The sequence below is a fragment of the Botryllus schlosseri genome, chromosome 5, assembly GCF_051294905.1.
Source record: "Botryllus schlosseri isolate E-star chromosome 5, Bs_hap1, whole genome shotgun sequence".
NCBI lineage: Eukaryota > Metazoa > Chordata > Ascidiacea > Stolidobranchia > Styelidae > Botryllus > Botryllus schlosseri.
The window spans coordinates 9,182,648-9,200,485 of NC_137240.1; the positions used below are offsets into that span (position 1 = coordinate 9,182,648).

A 17,838-nucleotide genomic window follows, 5' to 3' on the forward strand; every position below is an offset into this window, starting at 1 on the left:
TCTGATATTAATGCATAGACTGATTAATAATAATATAATAAGCACAAAAACACTCTACACGGTTCTGGTATTTGTCAACCTGTAAGAGTTATTGTTTTATTTGTGTAGGAATAGTACAAAAATTGTATTCGTTTTCAAGAAAATGGAAGAATGTGTGCCATACGCGCGTAATCTCTGTTAATCTCTGTCACTTTTTGAATTGTGTGGAATTCCATTTTTCGTTTACCTTGTATTTCCGTTGATCCGAGACCGATATCATGCTAATTTGCGTTTCCACACCTACAGAAATATCACGACCTTTGTGATGCTCATCAGGTGGACAGCCTGTTGTCTTCTGTGATCTGTGCACACACCTGATCACCATTTTACGTGTAAATTAGGATGATGCCGTTGCAAATTTAAAGGAAGTGTATTTTATTCCTGACGTATTGCTTGGAAATTCTGCCGATCCTGCAAGGTTTCATCCAGATAAATCGTGAAACTTAGAATTAATGCTTTTACCTGCAATACATTTTGAGAATGTTAACATAATAACATACCAGTCGCATCATGTTTTGACCTTTCAACAGCTAGTACAGATGGCCGAGTCCTGACTTATTCTTTAATTCATGTCTTATTAATCTGAATTTTGATCTCTTCAACGCTGGCTGTGTCTTTGCAAACGTATAGAGCAGCAAACAGAGATTAAATTATTATTTTAAGGACGGATTGGCAACCGTTTTTTCATCTGCAATTGGCTACGTGGGCCTACCTATTGAACAATTTTACCCGGGTCTGATAGAAAACAAGTAGAATCACACTTTTTTCTCGAGGCAAAAAAGAATGTTTTATGTCATAATTGAAGTCTGTAATTGCACGCTTTGCTCGGAAATTATACGCCGACAACTGTGGAATTAGTACACCAGAACACAGCTTGAGCGCGGTATACGATATTTACAGTCGGTATATAGCGTTGTTAGGAGCACCTTGTTTTCTAGGCATAAGAAATCGTGTATAGTGTTTGTTGTAAGAGATATTATTTTTGTATGTATATATATATATTGTAGGTGAAGGTTGAAAGTAATACTTGAGCTACAATTTGATTGTTTGCCGAAGACTTAACTTGTTAAAAATTGACAATTCACACCCCAGCTATGATAAAAGGAGTATTCAGTACATGTAGTAGGTAGATATGCGAGAACTAGGTTCTAGGTGTACACTGTACATCTGGCACGGTATTCGAGATGTGGTGCCAAAATTTGTTGGTCTTTTTCAAAGACACATCCAGTGCATTAATCGATAAGTACGAAATAAGGAAATGAAAAATACATGCTGATGATCAATTTCGCTATGTGACACAATAATTTAACGTCGCATAAACCAGGCTTACTCATTCGGGTGATATTTCCTCATACTAAAAATGTATCGTTCTAGGAATAGTATTTTTGTAAACGTAGCTGAATTACAGTAGCCTTAGATTTCAAACTTAGAAACCAATATACAAGTCTGTTGTCGTTCAGGTTTAACTTTGCTTAGTTGCATACCTGACAATATCTCTCTGCCAGAGTGTTGCGTTTGAGTTGTTGATCGATAAATTTGTTGTTGTTACTTCCTCGTAGTATTTTATGGCATTTTTAGCAACTTGAGTATACTCATGAGTACTGTCGCCATTCAAAAAGGTGCGGGCTCCGGCAAGAAGCTGGGAAATGTCTGGCCCCCGCCGCGTCCCGAAGAAGAGGAAGATGGACGGAAGTTGAAGTATACGGAAGAAGGTACGCGTGTTCTAGGATTTTGTTTTGCCCGGAATGCTGTTTGAGTTTTGAAATATTTGTGTTCTATCATTAATGACATCCCCAAGTTTATTGATATTCAGTCGTTCATACTGTCTCAAAGAGAAGGCAGGTAGCAAACCTTGATTGAAAAACTACTATAAGTCGTTTTTAATCCTTCCTTTATTTTAATTTAATCGCAATCCTGTGGTATTTTGGGTCAGGGAAACTGTCACCGGTAATAAAGCGAATGAATGTACTATGCACTCTGTCTGAAGGGACACTTATACATGGATGCTGACAAGATACCGACGCTATTGCTTGACCATTGACCCTTTGGCCAATCCCTGAATTTCTCACATTCGTTTTTGTGTCAAATTGTGATTTTCATCGACTACTGTCTACTGCGATTTAATCTTGTTGACTCTTGGCTGTGTGTGCGTGTCTAATGATAGGCGCTAGATTTTGTCTGCACAACCGCATGCGGGAAAGTTCTATATAGTTTTTTGATAAAAGCGACTGTTGCTGATTTATCTTGTGCGTTACGTCGGTTTTTGATCGGTCAAAATCGTATCCGTTTGTCTCGGCTGACCTTGTGAGCGTTTCATGCGACTTTCGACGCGCAGAACTCGACCCAGGTGAGAGATTGTCAGACCCGTCGCATTCATCTCGGTGTGGCACATCGACGATGCCATCTCATTCGTCTCTTGTTGATTTGTGGTACTCTAAACCTGGCTGTGACAAGATTGAGGAGTTCTCAGATATTATCTGTCGGTCATGGTGCAAATTATATTGTTCGCATGCAATGTGGTCGTTTCAAGCTTCTCACTTAAAAAATATTCTCCATGATTTCGACGCAAACTGTTAAATTCGCATTTCAAATTCAAATAGTCGCTTCCATTCCTGTCGGAACTCTACTCAGATCGTTAATAGTTATATGCTACCAATTATGCGTGCTAAGGAAATAATCCAATCATATCATATGCCCTATAGAAAGGTGTGTTTAGACAGTAAAGAAGTATGTCTACTTTTCTGAGTGCTCGAGTAGGTTTTAGGGAACATGTATTACTTGAGTGGCTGGTCCAATTAACGTCTGTATCACTGTAACTGAACTGGAACATATTTTCAAGCCCTTGGGCGGGTTCCTTCACACAGACCCTATGTAGGTTCTTCCCAAAATCGGTGCGAATGATTTGATATTGCCAAATAGCAATGGTAGTGGATGTGTGTCGACCTATCGCGTATCGATTCAACAAGATTACGTTACGTCCGCGTGCGTTTGTCGATACACCAGATTTGCAGTGATTAACGAAGACTAATTTGGCGCGATTATTATTACCAGAGCACCAGCACGAGCTCAAAACGTTGAAGAATAACCACACGGAAGAACTGTACAAGATCACGGTAAGGAAATACCCGTTTAGAGAAGCGATTTGCGTCAAATACCGCTCTTATCTTTAACAGAAAGACTACGAGAACAACATTTATGAGATGAACGAAGAACACACACTGGAGGTAAGTGTGTGTTTGTACATTAATATCTGTCACTCGCGATTGTTATTAAAAATGGATTGATTGCGGAATAGTTTTGTTAATTTAAATGGCTCGTGCGGTATAAATTGCGATTGAAATTGGATTGCCAGGCAAGATCGATGCTACGTTTGACTTGCAAGGTAGATTGAGGTGACTGTGTGCAATGTGCATTGATGTATATGATCAAGTATTTTAATAGTGTGTTCATATTGAAATGAACCCGGATATTTTCGGCTGACACTCGTCAGGGGTAATCGTCAGCAACTATTAGAGAATTGTTCTTTCAATATGAATATACTATTCAATTATATATTGAAGTTCTACACCTCTATGAAGCACTTTGAAGTATTTTAGTTCGAAGGTATCAGTTTCACTTATATAAATGTATACACTATTGATGATGTTGTGAAATAATGAAAGAGTAAGGTCACGGCAGTACTAAATTAAACTGTGTGGCTATGTTTTTAATTGTGTCTTGAGTAGGAATGGCCAAAATCATTTCGTATGCCATATGAATCAAATCATCAGGAATAATCCTATTGTTTGCATAGCGGTTTTGATTGCCAGCTCCCAATAATACTTATAACTGGTACCTCAATCAAGAATCTGGCTCATTCATGCTAATACCGTAGCTGAGATGCAATCCACCCTACACGTAACTGATGAATGTGGTGGTGTCGATTAACAGTCGCCCCTTCAGTTAATCTCGGCCCGCTGATAGAAATTATCCTCGGAAGACATAGTGGACTGTTAGCAGTTGGGAATGATGAAGGATAGCGGCGTATTTTTGACAATGAAACATCAGAGTTAATTAATCTCTTGAAATGGGGAGGTTTTCTTTGATTTCCAGTATCGTCAATAAATACTTTGAAGCTCCATGCAGGTCGCTTTACGCCTCCAATAAGTCTATGTTTTCCCCTGCTCGATGCAATGTGACAGATCATTTAGAATCCATAGTTTTTTTATTATTTCATTACGCAATAGTTCTCTGCTATTAACAGTACAAAACGGTTTGACTTTAGTTTCGATTAACTTATGTCCCGTCCCGTTGTAAATTCAGATCAATAGAATAATATAGAAAAGTGGTAATTGGATTCTATTCGAGTTTTTGGTGGTTCTGATCTGAATCGGCTGTGATTTTGCCCATTCGCAATCTTGAGTTTGGAATCTTCCGAGTGAAATTATAGGCAGGTGTTCAATAGGTTGCGATTTGATCATCCATTCGTTTAAGGCTGGATTTAAATTGACTTCCCAAGAACAGCTTTGATTGTCTTCTGCACATTTAACCAAAGCTTAAGTATTGTTACATGGGCAATGATTCGCCGGGTGACCAAATTTTGTATCACGAAGTCAAGTCAAAACTCAAAATTAATGAGATCGATTTTTGAAACGCATTTTTATACCCGTTCAAGTTACAGACTTCGCAGACACCCTTGCCACTCCGCATTGGCGCCTTAAATTTACGTGCAGTCAATTTAGTCGTTTGTTCTGTATAATCCATCATTTCTGGGATTGAATATTGTAAATATGGACTGTTTTTCGCAATTCCAAAATTTACAATGTAAAATATCGTGGCAAAAATTGCCTAGCTACTGCATTGCTTGTGTGGATGGCAATGTTCTTATTCCATCTCTAGTCCTGTATTTAGTCCTGTATTTGTTATATTAGCTTTTATTTAATAATAGTAGTCGGTTGATTTTAATGAATTTCTATTAATATACAGTAGGGCCCATTTATTGTAATTTTACCAATTTTTAAATTTTGTTCACAGGTCGAGATGATGCAACAGGAAGCCAATGCACTTCGTCAAGAATTGGCTTTTCTCGAAGGAAAAGTGAACGTTGAAAGGCAGGACGCTTCGACCCAAACACAAAACGTAGCACAATTGAGGCTTACCAAGGTATTCATTTCCTCTGTAATTATATTGTTTTGGCACGTTACTCGACGCTCGCGAAATCTGTAATTTCACTACGGGATGGCGGTATGTAGAATGTGGCGCTGATTTATGACAATGGGAATTCGTAGACTTGTAGGAATTGGTTCTTAACTGCATAAGCTGTTTCATATTGCAATGATCTCGAATATTTTCGGCTGACACTCGTCAGGGGTAACCGTCAGGGACTAGTAGAGAATTGGAAAAAAAAACATTGTTATATCAACACTGCAATACAATATACTGCTCAAATGTTTATTAATGTTCTGTGCCCCCAAGAAGCTCTATTTCTAAGTAGAAAAGCAAGTCTGCTAGGACTAGTTCTGCTTAAAAAACTGAAGACTGTCAAGCAACCACTCTCGTAAGGAATGCAAGTTGTGAAAATCTACTCGGGGAATATATAGAAGTACATTGTGACTAACTCGCTCTGCGTCTCACTCTGGTACTAGAGTAGAAAAAGCGCATTTCAAATCTGTCCATTTATTCAGGGTATTCAAGTTGACCTGCTGGCCGAATCGCGACCGCCACCCCCGCAAATAGTCCTCCCGAAAACCGAAGAGGAGGCGCGGACCAACGAGGGCGCCGCACCACCGCCCCCACCTCCTCCGCCCCCACCTCCTCCGCCACCACCCCCTCCCGCGCCAGTAGCACCCCCACCGCCGGGCGTCCCGCCGCCCCCACCCGCGCCGGGAATACCACCTCCGCCAGGGTCTTCCTTTTTTCCGAAAAGAGATTGTGAGTGTTTTTCTTCGTGTCTTGAGAGTTGTCGCCTGTGTTCTGTAGACTATGCATTTGCTAGAGACAAGGCAAAAACTAGTGGTTTTGGTGTTTTGTTGTTTATCGATCTGATGACGTTTCGCTGGCTGGGTTTATTTTGCGGTTTTGTTTCAAATAGAAATAGGATGTGTCACATATTTATCCTTTATGTTTTTACCGACTCATGATATACACAACACACGTATGCGTGTGCATGATTTGCATATGCCGCTGGACAAGGAAGGTGCGGAAATGGCCTTATGAGGCATTCTAAGCGTTATCCGATCGAATAATTTTATCCTGAAAATAACGGCGATGCTTTCATCGCAACATTCATTGTAATAATGTACGGAACCTTTCAATTGAGCAAGATTTTCCGAGTAACGTTTTTCATCGGCCTGTTACTAAACCAGTTTTTGTTTTAGCCCCGAAACGGCCTCCCGTGGAGCCGCGAAAACCGATGAAGCCTTTATATTGGAAAAGGATACAGATACCGAAAAAAGAGTTTTCAAATCATAAGTAAGATTGGTCGTGTGTTTGTGGGAGATTGTTTTTCTCTTGTCACTGCAGTTGTGATCGCGATAAGTTGGATGTTCAATCTCTTCTTTACGTTTCGTGTTATTCGATCAACCCTAAATTAGGAAAGGGTCAGCTCTCGATATGGTGTGCTCGAGACAGATGATACAGAAACAGATAATATCCAGGGTTGTAGCCAAGTGGCACGGTTCTGAGTCATAAGTCAATTTGAATTTTATAGATTTGACTTGAGTCATCTTCAATTCACTCCCGAGTCAAGTCCAAGTCGGAGCAACGGGTCGATTTCGAGTCATAGTGTTAAGACTTGAGTCGGAGTCCAGGTCATTGCGTTCACTGTTCATTATCGAGTTCAAGGCAGCCTCGACTCACTGCCGTGAAACTCTTGGGGTGATATTGAAGGCCTCGAACTCACAATATACACTCACTCTAAACATGTTTATTCGGACGGATAAAGGACGGTTTCTGGGCCTAATTTTCCATTATTAATCCCGATATACGGGGCTTGAATGAGTCATGTAGGATGTGTCGGGTGGTTTCACTTAGTCGAGTCAAGTCGATGAAAAGTTGTGACAATCCTGATATTGTCCAAGGCTGATTTTAATTTTAATTTGGCTCCAAAATGATATCTCATTCGCTACTGATCTCCCCACCGGACTTAACTTGTTGCTTAAACTACAACAGGTCGGTTTGGGTCCGCATCAAAGACCTGTCGATCGACGAGGAAGAAATGGAATCCACGTTTTGCAAGACCGCCGTCGTGAAAAAGAAGAAAGCTCTTAGCGACACCATCGCCGAGAAAAAGAAGGTGGGCGATTTTGATTTTTCTGTTAGGCTGGCATGCATAGGGATTTATCAAGGCTGCGAAAGTGCCATTTCGATCAGGGCTGTAAAGTCAAGAGTTTGAGTTTCATTTCTCTTGAAAGAGTTGGATCACAGAAATTTTGTAACACCATTTGAAGTCCGGCATTATACATTTTAGTCCTTGATGTTTTGCGCATATGCACCGACTCGTGATATACATACACACGGCCTATGCACCTGCAATTATACATACCACGAGTGTATGATGTGCATATGTCGCTGGGAATGGAAGGTACAGAAACAGCCATGTATGGCTTCCTAAGTCTTGCGTCTCCTCTCCATGCTATCCCGGAAATGCTTAACGCCAAGCAGGGAAGCGACAAATACCAGTTTTAGCGATTTTGACCCAAGACTGAGCCCATGACTAAACGATCAAGAAGCCGCACACTCCACCGTTGTGCTATCTTGTCGGGGAGTCGGAGTTTATTTAAATCAGAGGTCTCAAACACGCGGCCCGCCAGAGCATTTTGTGCGGCCCGCGATGACATTTTAGATTTTTAATACTTTGACAATGTATAGGCCTAAGTGTCACATATATCTTTTCAGGTTATAAAGTCAAAATTCCCTCTTAAATTGCCCCGAAAGACTGAAACTATTCATCAAACGTCACTATCACATCAATTGCAAACGCTACCATGCAGTGGAAGATTCACTATTTCGCCACATTTCCAGTTCATGATGATAAAACCTGACCCTTAGACGATTCGTGACTGAAATTTGTGAGTTGGACTTGGACGCGACCTTTCTTAGAATTACTCAGACTCGGGCTAACTCGATGGCAAAATGAAAATGACTCGAGTGGACTCGGAGTGACTCGGAATGCCGTGAATTTGTTAGAACCACGGACGCAACAAACTAATCGCATATTAGGGGAATAGTAATAGATCAGAAGGTCGCAGCTTGGTATTTCGCGAACTAAGCAAGTAGTTTTGGTAACCATTGGCAATCTGTCGGTTACATCTTTGGTCGCTAAACCATGTTATTAAGGGCACTTACAAGTACCGAGTACCGTAGTTGTACGCTTCAACGATGTAACAACAATGACCCGTTCGGCGTCCCGACATTTCAATCACTAGGACACATTCATAAATATATTTATATTATATTTATATTTGTTTCTGCTCCTATATTTGAAGATATTTGGCCATGAGATTATTAGCCTACTTATCAGAAGTATACCGGAATCTTGGATTGGAATTACAATGCCCAACCTAAAAAATGTTTTGATATCAAATCAGTCTCTATTATCAATCTGTTAAATTCAAAATATTTATAGTTGCTGCAAAATTATAACCCGATAGCTTTTATGATGGCATCATACATTTGTCCGCACATATTGTGGCTATAATAATTAATATATATCAACTACAACAACAAGTCTATTCAAATAGTTATAAATGTGATGCTTCTTTTCATACCACGCCTGAATATATACAAGAGTAAATCACATTCGACGATACTGTCAGTCTTTTGGATCGACTCATTTTCAATAGAACAATTAATTCCCGCCAAATAAGACCTACTTGGAACGACATAGACTATCCCTTTAAATGCTGCTGCCCGCGGCGGCGTCAAAACTGGAAAACTGGCCCGCGAGCACATTTGAGTTTGAGACCTCTGATTTAAATGATCTCACCCTGATTACGACTAACTCAAAATCAGACCAAGTGTTTTCCAATGTCACTACTACCTGGTAGATTTACATTAATATTAGGGTTGGAGTTCTGAAAATAAAATATTGGACACCAGAGCTGGAGTTGGTGTCTTTAAAGGTTTAAGAGTAGGAGTCAGGATATTGAAAATTTCCGCAGCCATAGCTGGAGTCTGTGGTAAAGTGAATCGACCCAACCGCCTTGCTTTCGTTAATACTGTATCGTTGCTTCCTGTATCGTTGCTTCAAGTCCGAAGATATTTTCCGTTCCAGGACCGACGTAGTAATTCAGTTGCAATAAGTTTGAATGCGTAAAATTAACGTCGTAATCTGGCCGCAGATCGCTCCAGCCAAGGTGCTGGACAACAAACGCTCGCAAGCGGTCGGGATCTTCATATCAAGCCTGCACGTCGAAATGGACGATTTGAGAAAAGGTATTTCGTATATGTGTTTCTAATCGTTTGGTGGAACGCAGCCGTTAACAGTCGTTGTGATTTCAGCGATTCTGAATTTGGACACTTCGTTCGTCGACGAGGAAAGTATGAAGGCCATTTACAGTCTGGTGAGTACGATTTTCACGAATTTCATGTAACGAAATCGGCGTTTTGCTTGCTTTCTTCGTAGTGACCAGCCAGTACAGTCGGGTATATCACTTTAAACCTCTGACAGAAAAAGGTTATAACCCAGGGGTTCTTAAAACGGATCTGTGAACTAATTTTATGTGGTCCGTGAAAGGCCAATGATGATCAAAAACTATAAATAAACTGCAAGGAAACGTATTCTTTAGTTCACCGTGACAGGTAGACTTTGTTGACCTTTTTTTAGTCACCGGGCATCTCTACAACTTACTGGTCCATGTGTGAATGGGCTGGGCGAAAGTGATGACCCTTTTGTAGTCTTCAACTTCCCAAATTTTGATTTCGAATTTTGTTTAAGTACAATAAATTTTAGGAAGTCTGTACATCGTACAGCCACCCTAAAAATTAGGGTTCCACGCTAAAATAGTTTTAAGAAACCCTGTTCTAACCCTTTCCCCGTACTGTTATTGCAAGAAATTAACTGACAGGCCTTTCTCTATCCTGCGACACACTTTTTTTCACATTAAATTGAATACCAGTAACAGGCGTTGATACAATGCATATTAGCTAGAACAGAGAGTGGGTCTTTTTTGTCTAGTCCACATTATCTGTCAAATAGTCGCAACCTTTTAAAGATCGTGACTCATATTTTGTTAACGTACTCTCCGTTTAACATAAGACGCTAATAGCGTGCGAGTGCTCCTGCGCATTGCTTACTGTGCGGGATAATTATATTGACCGCTTATGACTCACAAAACTTTGGTTCCAGAGGGGGTCGAAAGAGGAACTGCAGTCCATCAAAGCGCATTTGGACCGGCAGGAAAAAGCGAAAGAGAAGCAGCCTCTTGACAAACCGGAAAAGTGAGTCTACGTTGTTTGGTCCGCGCGGTATTTTATATCAGCGTCGAGACTCGTGTTAGTTTTGGAGCGATCTCAGCTAGGTCACTGGTGGTCAATGTGAAACGGTGGATGTTACGGTATTTTGAGAGTTACTATTCTGCCTTACTTGAGCAGCATTAGTGGACACAATCTACTCGAGTACCTGAGTACACTGGGTTTGTACTTTTCAGAGGGGATCAGTAACAAAGTACTTATACTTTTTCTGAGGTTTTGCCTACATGGACTATTTGAGCTGTTATTATTTTAAACAGCTTCCAATTCTACTTGACACTTCCCGTTTTTTCAAGGCTAATCCAGGCCTAGAATACTTGATTTTTACTTACTTGGACTTGCACTTCTTCCTGGACTTGAGTAGAATACTTCCATTCGAGGACCTACTAGAACTACTTTGACTTCCTCTCTTTACAATGCCTCAGGAAGAACTACATATTCTTCCGAGTGTGAGGGCTTTTTCAGGAAAATATGTTATTGTCTCGTGCGTCCATTAGGTCTGTGACTTATAAAGGCGGCGTTCTGCATTAGATTACAGAACTGCATGATATCTCAAGCAATCGCTGAAGATTTAAGATGACAATCGGTGTTATGTGTCATTCCGTGACAAATATAAATAAGCTCGTCCTTTCGCCTTGTGGACAATAAAGCGTCTGCTTTCGCCTTGTGGATACAGCGTTGTACAGATATCACCGAAACGATTTTGCCTTCAGATTCTTGCACGACATATCGGAAATCGATCACTTTGAAGACCGTATCATGTGCATCAATTGTAGGACGACGTTCCGCGAAGACATCGGATCCATACAGGGCGAGCTTCAACATATGACCGACGCCTTGCAGGTCGGCAAACTGTATAGTATAGTCGCGTCGTTGCGAATGCCCAGTCTGTTTTCTCTTACGCGGCATGAAGCGTGATGCAGATGCTTTGTTTTACGCAGGAGCTACAAGACGAAAATACTGTTCTGCGAGTGCTGGGACTCATCTTGAGCATAGGAAATTATTTAAACGGAGGTAATTGTTGGTGGTAACGCCATAGATCTCTACTTAATGACGGGTAGAAGTAACCATTGCCAAGTCACGTCAAAACTGCAATTGAAAGTAGTAAATTAAGTTTTAGAAAGTACATTTGATTGAGGGACCGTATAGTTTTGCAGTTAGCCGTAGGCGACTACATTTAAAATTGCAGGGCGCATCTTGGTGACTAAAGAAAATTTACTAAAGACACTACAACTGCCTGTAATTTGTTGAAACATATCCAGTTACCACGGTACAGGGGCTATTTCGACAGGTTGTTAACAACAATTTCACTTATAAAAGTAATGCAAACACATCCCGGAATTGCTTTCTACATTATCAATTTGAAGTGTAAAAAGGAATGTTTGACTAAAAATCACTTCATTACAGTGTCACTGACTTCCTCTGGTCAATGGTGCTGTTGCGAAATTTATTAGGTGAAAGTAGATCTGGGCTCTTCTGCAGTCTGACTTGGTCCGCGTCATTTTCCAGGCAACAGAACACGCGGACAGGCGGACGGATTTCAACTAGAAATCTTATCGAAGTTGAAAGATGTGAAAGGTCAAAAAGATAACGCCAGCTTCAGTCTGTTGAACTATGTGGCTCTCGTCTACATGCGCACTTACGATCAGGTATTGTGCGCCGTCTTGACGTTTTGGTTTTTGTTGTTGTGTAACGACCTCGGCGCGATTCAGGACATAAAGTACGAAAACCGGGTGTGCCCGGTGCCGACGTTTCAAAGCGTGACGCTGGCGTCTCAAGTCAACTTTGCGGATATCACGAAAAATTTGAGACACGTCACGAGGGATTTAAAAGGTGCAATGTTGTTTTTCGTGTCGTTTTTAGGCTCTATAGAAGCTCATCGTTGGTATGCAACCTTATTTTGTAGTTAAGTAGTTTTATAGTTGGAAAGGGCTTGGCTAGAGTTTAAGTTCATAATCGGATTGCAATATGCAATAGAGCGGGGTTTCTCGAGCTTTTGGGTTTTGAGACCGCTAAAAATTCTAAAAATTTTCTGACCACTGAATATTCAAGAAGTGGAATACACCCAAATTGTTATCGCAACTAATGCTTTCAAGTCAAAAGCAAGTATTGGAAACTTCATTTCAACGAGAAATTGGTGCTGCATTTTTGGTATAACACTGGTTTTGAATAGCATATTCATATTGAAATGAACCCATATATTTTCGGCTGACACTCGTCAGGCGCAATCATCAGCAACTAGTTTTGCATGGACGAACATGGTTCTATCGAAGTTTCTGCGTGGCGAAGTCCAGTTGACAACCAACTTGATTGTGATTGTTCGGTTTCTTCTGAAAGAGCTGCGACCTTGCTGCTGCTTGCTAGCATGCAATTACAATTATTCGACGACTGTCAACAGCCTGTCAACTGCGGTGAAACGTTATTTATGAGTATCGTGCCGAAACCCGAATTTGCCTGACCTTCACTGGTACCTAATTCTCAAACATTTTATTTACCGCGTATCGTCTCTTCCAGATTGCGACAAACGAGTCGCTAACGTTTTGAAGAAGTCTAAAAAAGAATATATACAACCGTTCAAAGATATTATGGAAATGTTTATACAAAATGGTGGGTGTGTGGCGATTGTTCTGTTCGAATTTGTTGCGCATTGTTGGAGTTCTTTCTGCTAACCGAATCTTTTTCGATTTCAGCCTATGCAAGTTTAGAGAAGACGCAGTCGAATCTTGAGGAAACTCAAGCAAGGTGAGTTATGCATCCACATCAACATTTTCTACGACATTGTTAATAAAACGTTGCACTGCAGTATATTTTCCGGCAACGTTTTTTGCTCTGCGGACTGGTTTCAAACTGAATTAGTTCTGTATAAAATACAAATGTTCAACATCTAAAATATATCGTATCCCGTACACTAGAGGGCACTAAAGTGTGCCCAGTAAGGCAGTGACACACATGTTTCGAATAAGAAGGTAACTCTTTTTTCGATGTTCATCAGCTGATCACTATGCAAAAGTACATATGAACTTGTCGCGAACCAGTAACAAACTCCTCGCGGACCACTGCGTTAGACTTCTTTCTCGTTGTCTTTCCCTATTTAGGGGTCGCCACAGTCGATCAGTGATTCGAGATATAGTTTCGACCAAAGTTTTTCTCTTAGGAAACCCTGCAACCCTGGCAGAGTATGCGACATACGAGTACCGTCTTTCATGATAATATAACAGTAATAATGGTTTGGAAAGTACAAATATGTAACTTTTTTTGCGGCTACAAGGAAAGGCAATGTCAGTTACACGTCATCCCAAATAATTTTGTGTGTATTTCTGGACCAAGACTATTTCGTAACGCTTCGTGGCCATTGTGAGGTTCTGTCATTTCTTTGTGTTTTAATATGTTTACACTATGAATACATTATTAAAATGTGCATTGCTTGGCAGAAATGTCGTACCGTGAATATTCGTAACCTTTTGCATCACGTATTTCGACGCCGAGTTACGGCCAACAGAGGTTTCCAGGCTCTATCAGTGTGAATTCAGTATCGAAGCTATATTTCTTGGTCATAAAATATTACTTTTACTGTGAAGATGTATATTTTAGATACTTGACAAAAAATAGATTCTCACTACTCAACTCGAGTCCTTGCAATTAATACTCGACTTTCTTCGGAGTACTAGCTCTCGTGATATTGCCTTGCTCTGACTTTTGCCATGCATGCAGTCGAACTAGCTGTGATCTCGACATGAGCAAACACTCATTTCAGGTTCCAGGAAGTAGTCGATTTTTATTGCATGAAAGCCAAGTCGAAGCCCATCGAGCCTAATGACTTCTTCGGCCTGTGGCAGCCTTTCTGCATGGACTTTCGCACCATTTGGAAAGTGGAGCTGAAACGATACATCAAGGAAGAGTGAGTAGACGGCTTTGCGGTGGGGAATTTTAGCCCACGCATTCTGACGTAAATCAATGTTGACAAAATGAAAATTTGACAGCGGCGATGAGATGTTTATTGTGGAAATAATGTGAACGTTATGATGTAACCAATACCAGTGATGCCGTAGTGTCTCTATTTATAGCCGAATTTTTATAGGGATCAGTGATGATCATAGACTTGGATATACGCTGCTTTCGGCGGTATCTTTTCCAGCAAGCATCTAATCGTGTGTCTCACTGTTATTAGGATTGAAAACGCGAAGAAAAAGGTTGAAGAAATCCGGGAGAGACAGCGAGCTACAGTTGTCACGACGACCACAACAGTGCGAAGGAGGCCTAACAGTTTGGTGTGTGAACCTTTGTTTTTAAGGATTTTTAAGGATATCTACGGAATCTTGCCTGATTGCAACTATTTGCAGTGTTGTATATCGCTTTGCATCAGTTGTGAAGACACATTTTTCGAATTCGAAAAGTGGTCTGATTAATTCCTAAAAGTATGCTGCCTCTCCACCAAGTCTATGTTTTGAAACTACTTGAGGACTTGTCAGACTTTCTATTTTACTTGGAAGTAGTTCTGACATGCATTTCACTTTGACGACCTCTGACCTTCATTTTCAGTCGTGACCGCCTTATGCTTGCTTATCTCTCGCAATTGGCGCGACTCGTGACCAAGGTACTATTTACATTGCAGAAATCTCGACTGATGAATTCGAAGAAATGAATCAGAGCACGCGACTATCACTTAGTCGCCCACTCTGAAACACATCACACACAGAATTCGATACCGGAGCCGCTCTGCTGTAAGCGTTCAGAAAGCCAAATGAGACAAAGACATCAGCCGCTGGTCTTGATACAGTTCGATCTACTAAACCCCGTGGAATTCTTTGTGATTTTTTCCCGCTTTTTCTACGCCCTTGTTGCCACGCGTGATTTTTTTCCTTTTCTTTCACTTACACTCCTATTACCACGCCCCAAGTGCTTGCTCATATTTTGTATTGTATTTGTATTTGCGAACTATTTTCCGGACCTGACTGTACGATTTCTCGGCGGTGCTGCTGAGTCTTGCCTGCTGCGCAGTAAAATCATAGACCAAAATGCGTTGTGGAGGGATGAGTTTAGCGGGCAGGAGTCTTGTAGATAAAGAATCTATATTTTTCAGCCGTGCAAGGTGCAAATTAATAACATCCATAGCAAAAATGCATTTCGGCAAAATGAGAAATAGATCAGAGGCCAGTATAACATACATTAAAGCCTAGCCGTCCAGTGTGTCAGCGCCGAGGCGCAGGAGGGTGCGCCAGTGATTTCGAAAATTTGTTCATGAACGATTTTCGTATCTTGATATCACTGTCACTGCATCGGTAGATTTTTACATACTACTTATTAGTATGTATATTTGTCCTGATTATTCGGGAATATTATAGGGTAGCATTTCTTAATCTTGTCTCCTCGAAGCGTCCCACTAACGCTCAATTTAAACGAAGACTCTTAACTACAACTACCTATATTGTTACCACAAAACACTTCGATGACATGGTTGGCGCTGCTCCCTTGAAAGCAACTGAAAACCAGAGGAAGAGGAACGCTATATGATATACCGCCCTGTGTGTGGCGAGATAGCGTGCTGGTACGTTCCACAGCTTCAACATTGATGGGTGTTGGAGGTTTATCTAGGCTCCTCCTCGCCACGTGATCTGCGTAAGGGCAAGAGGTGTTTTAAAAAAGCCTACAAGTCGGTAAATATCATTGGTTTTTTAGCAATTTTTATCAGTTCAATAGGCTACACCACAAAAATGCGATACAATTAAAAGATAGGAAGGTGTCGAAAAGCGACTTGGAGTAGTCTATGGAATCAGACACCCATCTTGATCTATGCGACGTAAAGAGGAGGCATGCACACTGAATGAAAAGTGAATTACGATAGTATAGAAAAAAGCAAACGACAAAAAAATAAGGAGTCATAATAAAGATGAATATCGGCCTGGTGTTATATTAGGGTTACCATATTTTGGAATCGGGAAAGGAGGGCACTTAATTTACCAAATCCGAAAAGTTAGTTGATCAAAACTGAAAACAGCCGATTTCGCTATTTTTGCTGTATAATTTGGTGGGTTGACTAAAAAAAAAGGTCGTCACTTTCGATCGAACCACGAATTGCCTATTCAGCGTCAGTTAGGCCTATGCCCATTTTCACTCGAATCTTTCCATTGTCTTAGAAGTAAAAGCTGTAATGGAGGACATTTAGGCGTCCTCAGAGGAAATTTTCATCAACCTGAAAAAGGAGGACGTATGGTAAGTGGTAACCCTATCCTATATGACCAATGTAGTCGAAATACCATATCATATACAACAACCGCCCTGTGTATTAATTTTATAATTCTTACAGCGATGTTTCGAATCACGCACTTGTTAAAAGCTTGGTTCGATCGGTCGCATTGGATGGTTGCTCGCACTAGTGTCTTTGACTGGAGATGTTTTCGCAACTTCGTCCTTAACCGAGAGGGTCTCAGCTGCTCGAGGTATGTGGTTGTAAACGGCACCGCGATGTGGCGATCGTCGGCATCTTCACAAAAGATCAGTTGATGGTTGCCCAATGCCCACTTGAACTCGAAGTCTGTAATATAGTCGACTCTCAGACTCCACTATCAGATTAATTTTCAGACTGTCTGGGAATATTTGATAGCCAGCTAACTCCATTGTCTGTACGATGAAATTAACAAGCAAAACACGTCAGCAAACAATGACAGACTTTATGAGCCCTATTTTTATCGCACTTGCGATAAAGGCATTGTATTGTGTGAATGTGTGACATACGACATCCTTAACCAATTATATCTTCTACCTATTCCATTTTGATAACACTTGTGATAAAAGGATTATGAGAGTGGACTAGCGAGTATATGCGACATACTTTATCAATAATCTTGGTCTGAAGATGTGAAAGCGCGAAGATAGGACAAAGGGCGAGAAAACTCCAGCCCAGCGATCGTGATTGTAAGTGCCAGAGTGATAAAGGAAAGCCCATATCAAGGACAGAATAACTGATGTAATGCAGCTTCCCAATTAATATGATTGTCTGGCGATTCCCTATAAGAGTGACATCAACGACGGCCTCAATCATTCGATATAAGTTCGAAATGTACTAGTCGTACTAGTTACGTCGTCTGCATAGGCTGATTGTCAGACGCATCTGCATTTTTCTTTTTGAAGATGATTTGGAATTGTAGATGTTTTGAAATTATACAGGAATGAGTTAGCTACTTTTCACGACTACTTTTATTGCAATGTAGCCCAGTCTACGTAATCCATTGGGTCGCGAGGTCAATTGCTTCTGAAAGAATGTATCTAATAGGCTAATGAATATGGGGGTAATAGTAAATGGAAGTTATCGACGTTTGAGAATTTTCTACTAACGGTTCCAGAAGTTGCGAG

At 40.7% G+C, this 17,838-nt stretch overlaps 1 protein-coding gene across 2 annotated transcripts in view; it reads left to right on the forward strand.

Annotated features, from left to right (window-relative positions):
• The window catches only part of LOC145438924 (uncharacterized), a 32,532-nt gene extending 17,028 nt beyond the window's left edge, over positions 1-15,504 (forward strand). For both annotated transcript variants that reach the window (XM_080316316.1, XM_080316317.1), the window contains exons 12-30: positions 1,659-1,751; positions 3,091-3,152; positions 3,213-3,263; positions 5,053-5,181; positions 5,703-5,949; positions 6,396-6,489; positions 7,189-7,312; positions 9,360-9,453; positions 9,520-9,581; positions 10,367-10,458; positions 11,202-11,331; positions 11,430-11,502; positions 11,998-12,137; positions 12,201-12,321; positions 13,003-13,095; positions 13,179-13,230; positions 14,243-14,386; positions 14,657-14,756; positions 15,101-15,504. In XM_080316316.1, coding sequence (XP_080172442.1) covers positions 1,659-1,751; positions 3,091-3,152; positions 3,213-3,263; positions 5,053-5,181; positions 5,703-5,949; positions 6,396-6,489; positions 7,189-7,312; positions 9,360-9,453; positions 9,520-9,581; positions 10,367-10,458; positions 11,202-11,331; positions 11,430-11,502; positions 11,998-12,137; positions 12,201-12,321; positions 13,003-13,095; positions 13,179-13,230; positions 14,243-14,386; positions 14,657-14,756; positions 15,101-15,130 — 1,931 coding nt within the window. In that variant the 3' untranslated portion in view covers positions 15,131-15,504. The remainder of the gene's footprint in view (positions 1-1,658; positions 1,752-3,090; positions 3,153-3,212; positions 3,264-5,052; positions 5,182-5,702; positions 5,950-6,395; positions 6,490-7,188; positions 7,313-9,359; positions 9,454-9,519; positions 9,582-10,366; positions 10,459-11,201; positions 11,332-11,429; positions 11,503-11,997; positions 12,138-12,200; positions 12,322-13,002; positions 13,096-13,178; positions 13,231-14,242; positions 14,387-14,656; positions 14,757-15,100) is intronic.
• The last annotated feature ends 2,334 nt before the right edge of the window (positions 15,505-17,838 follow it).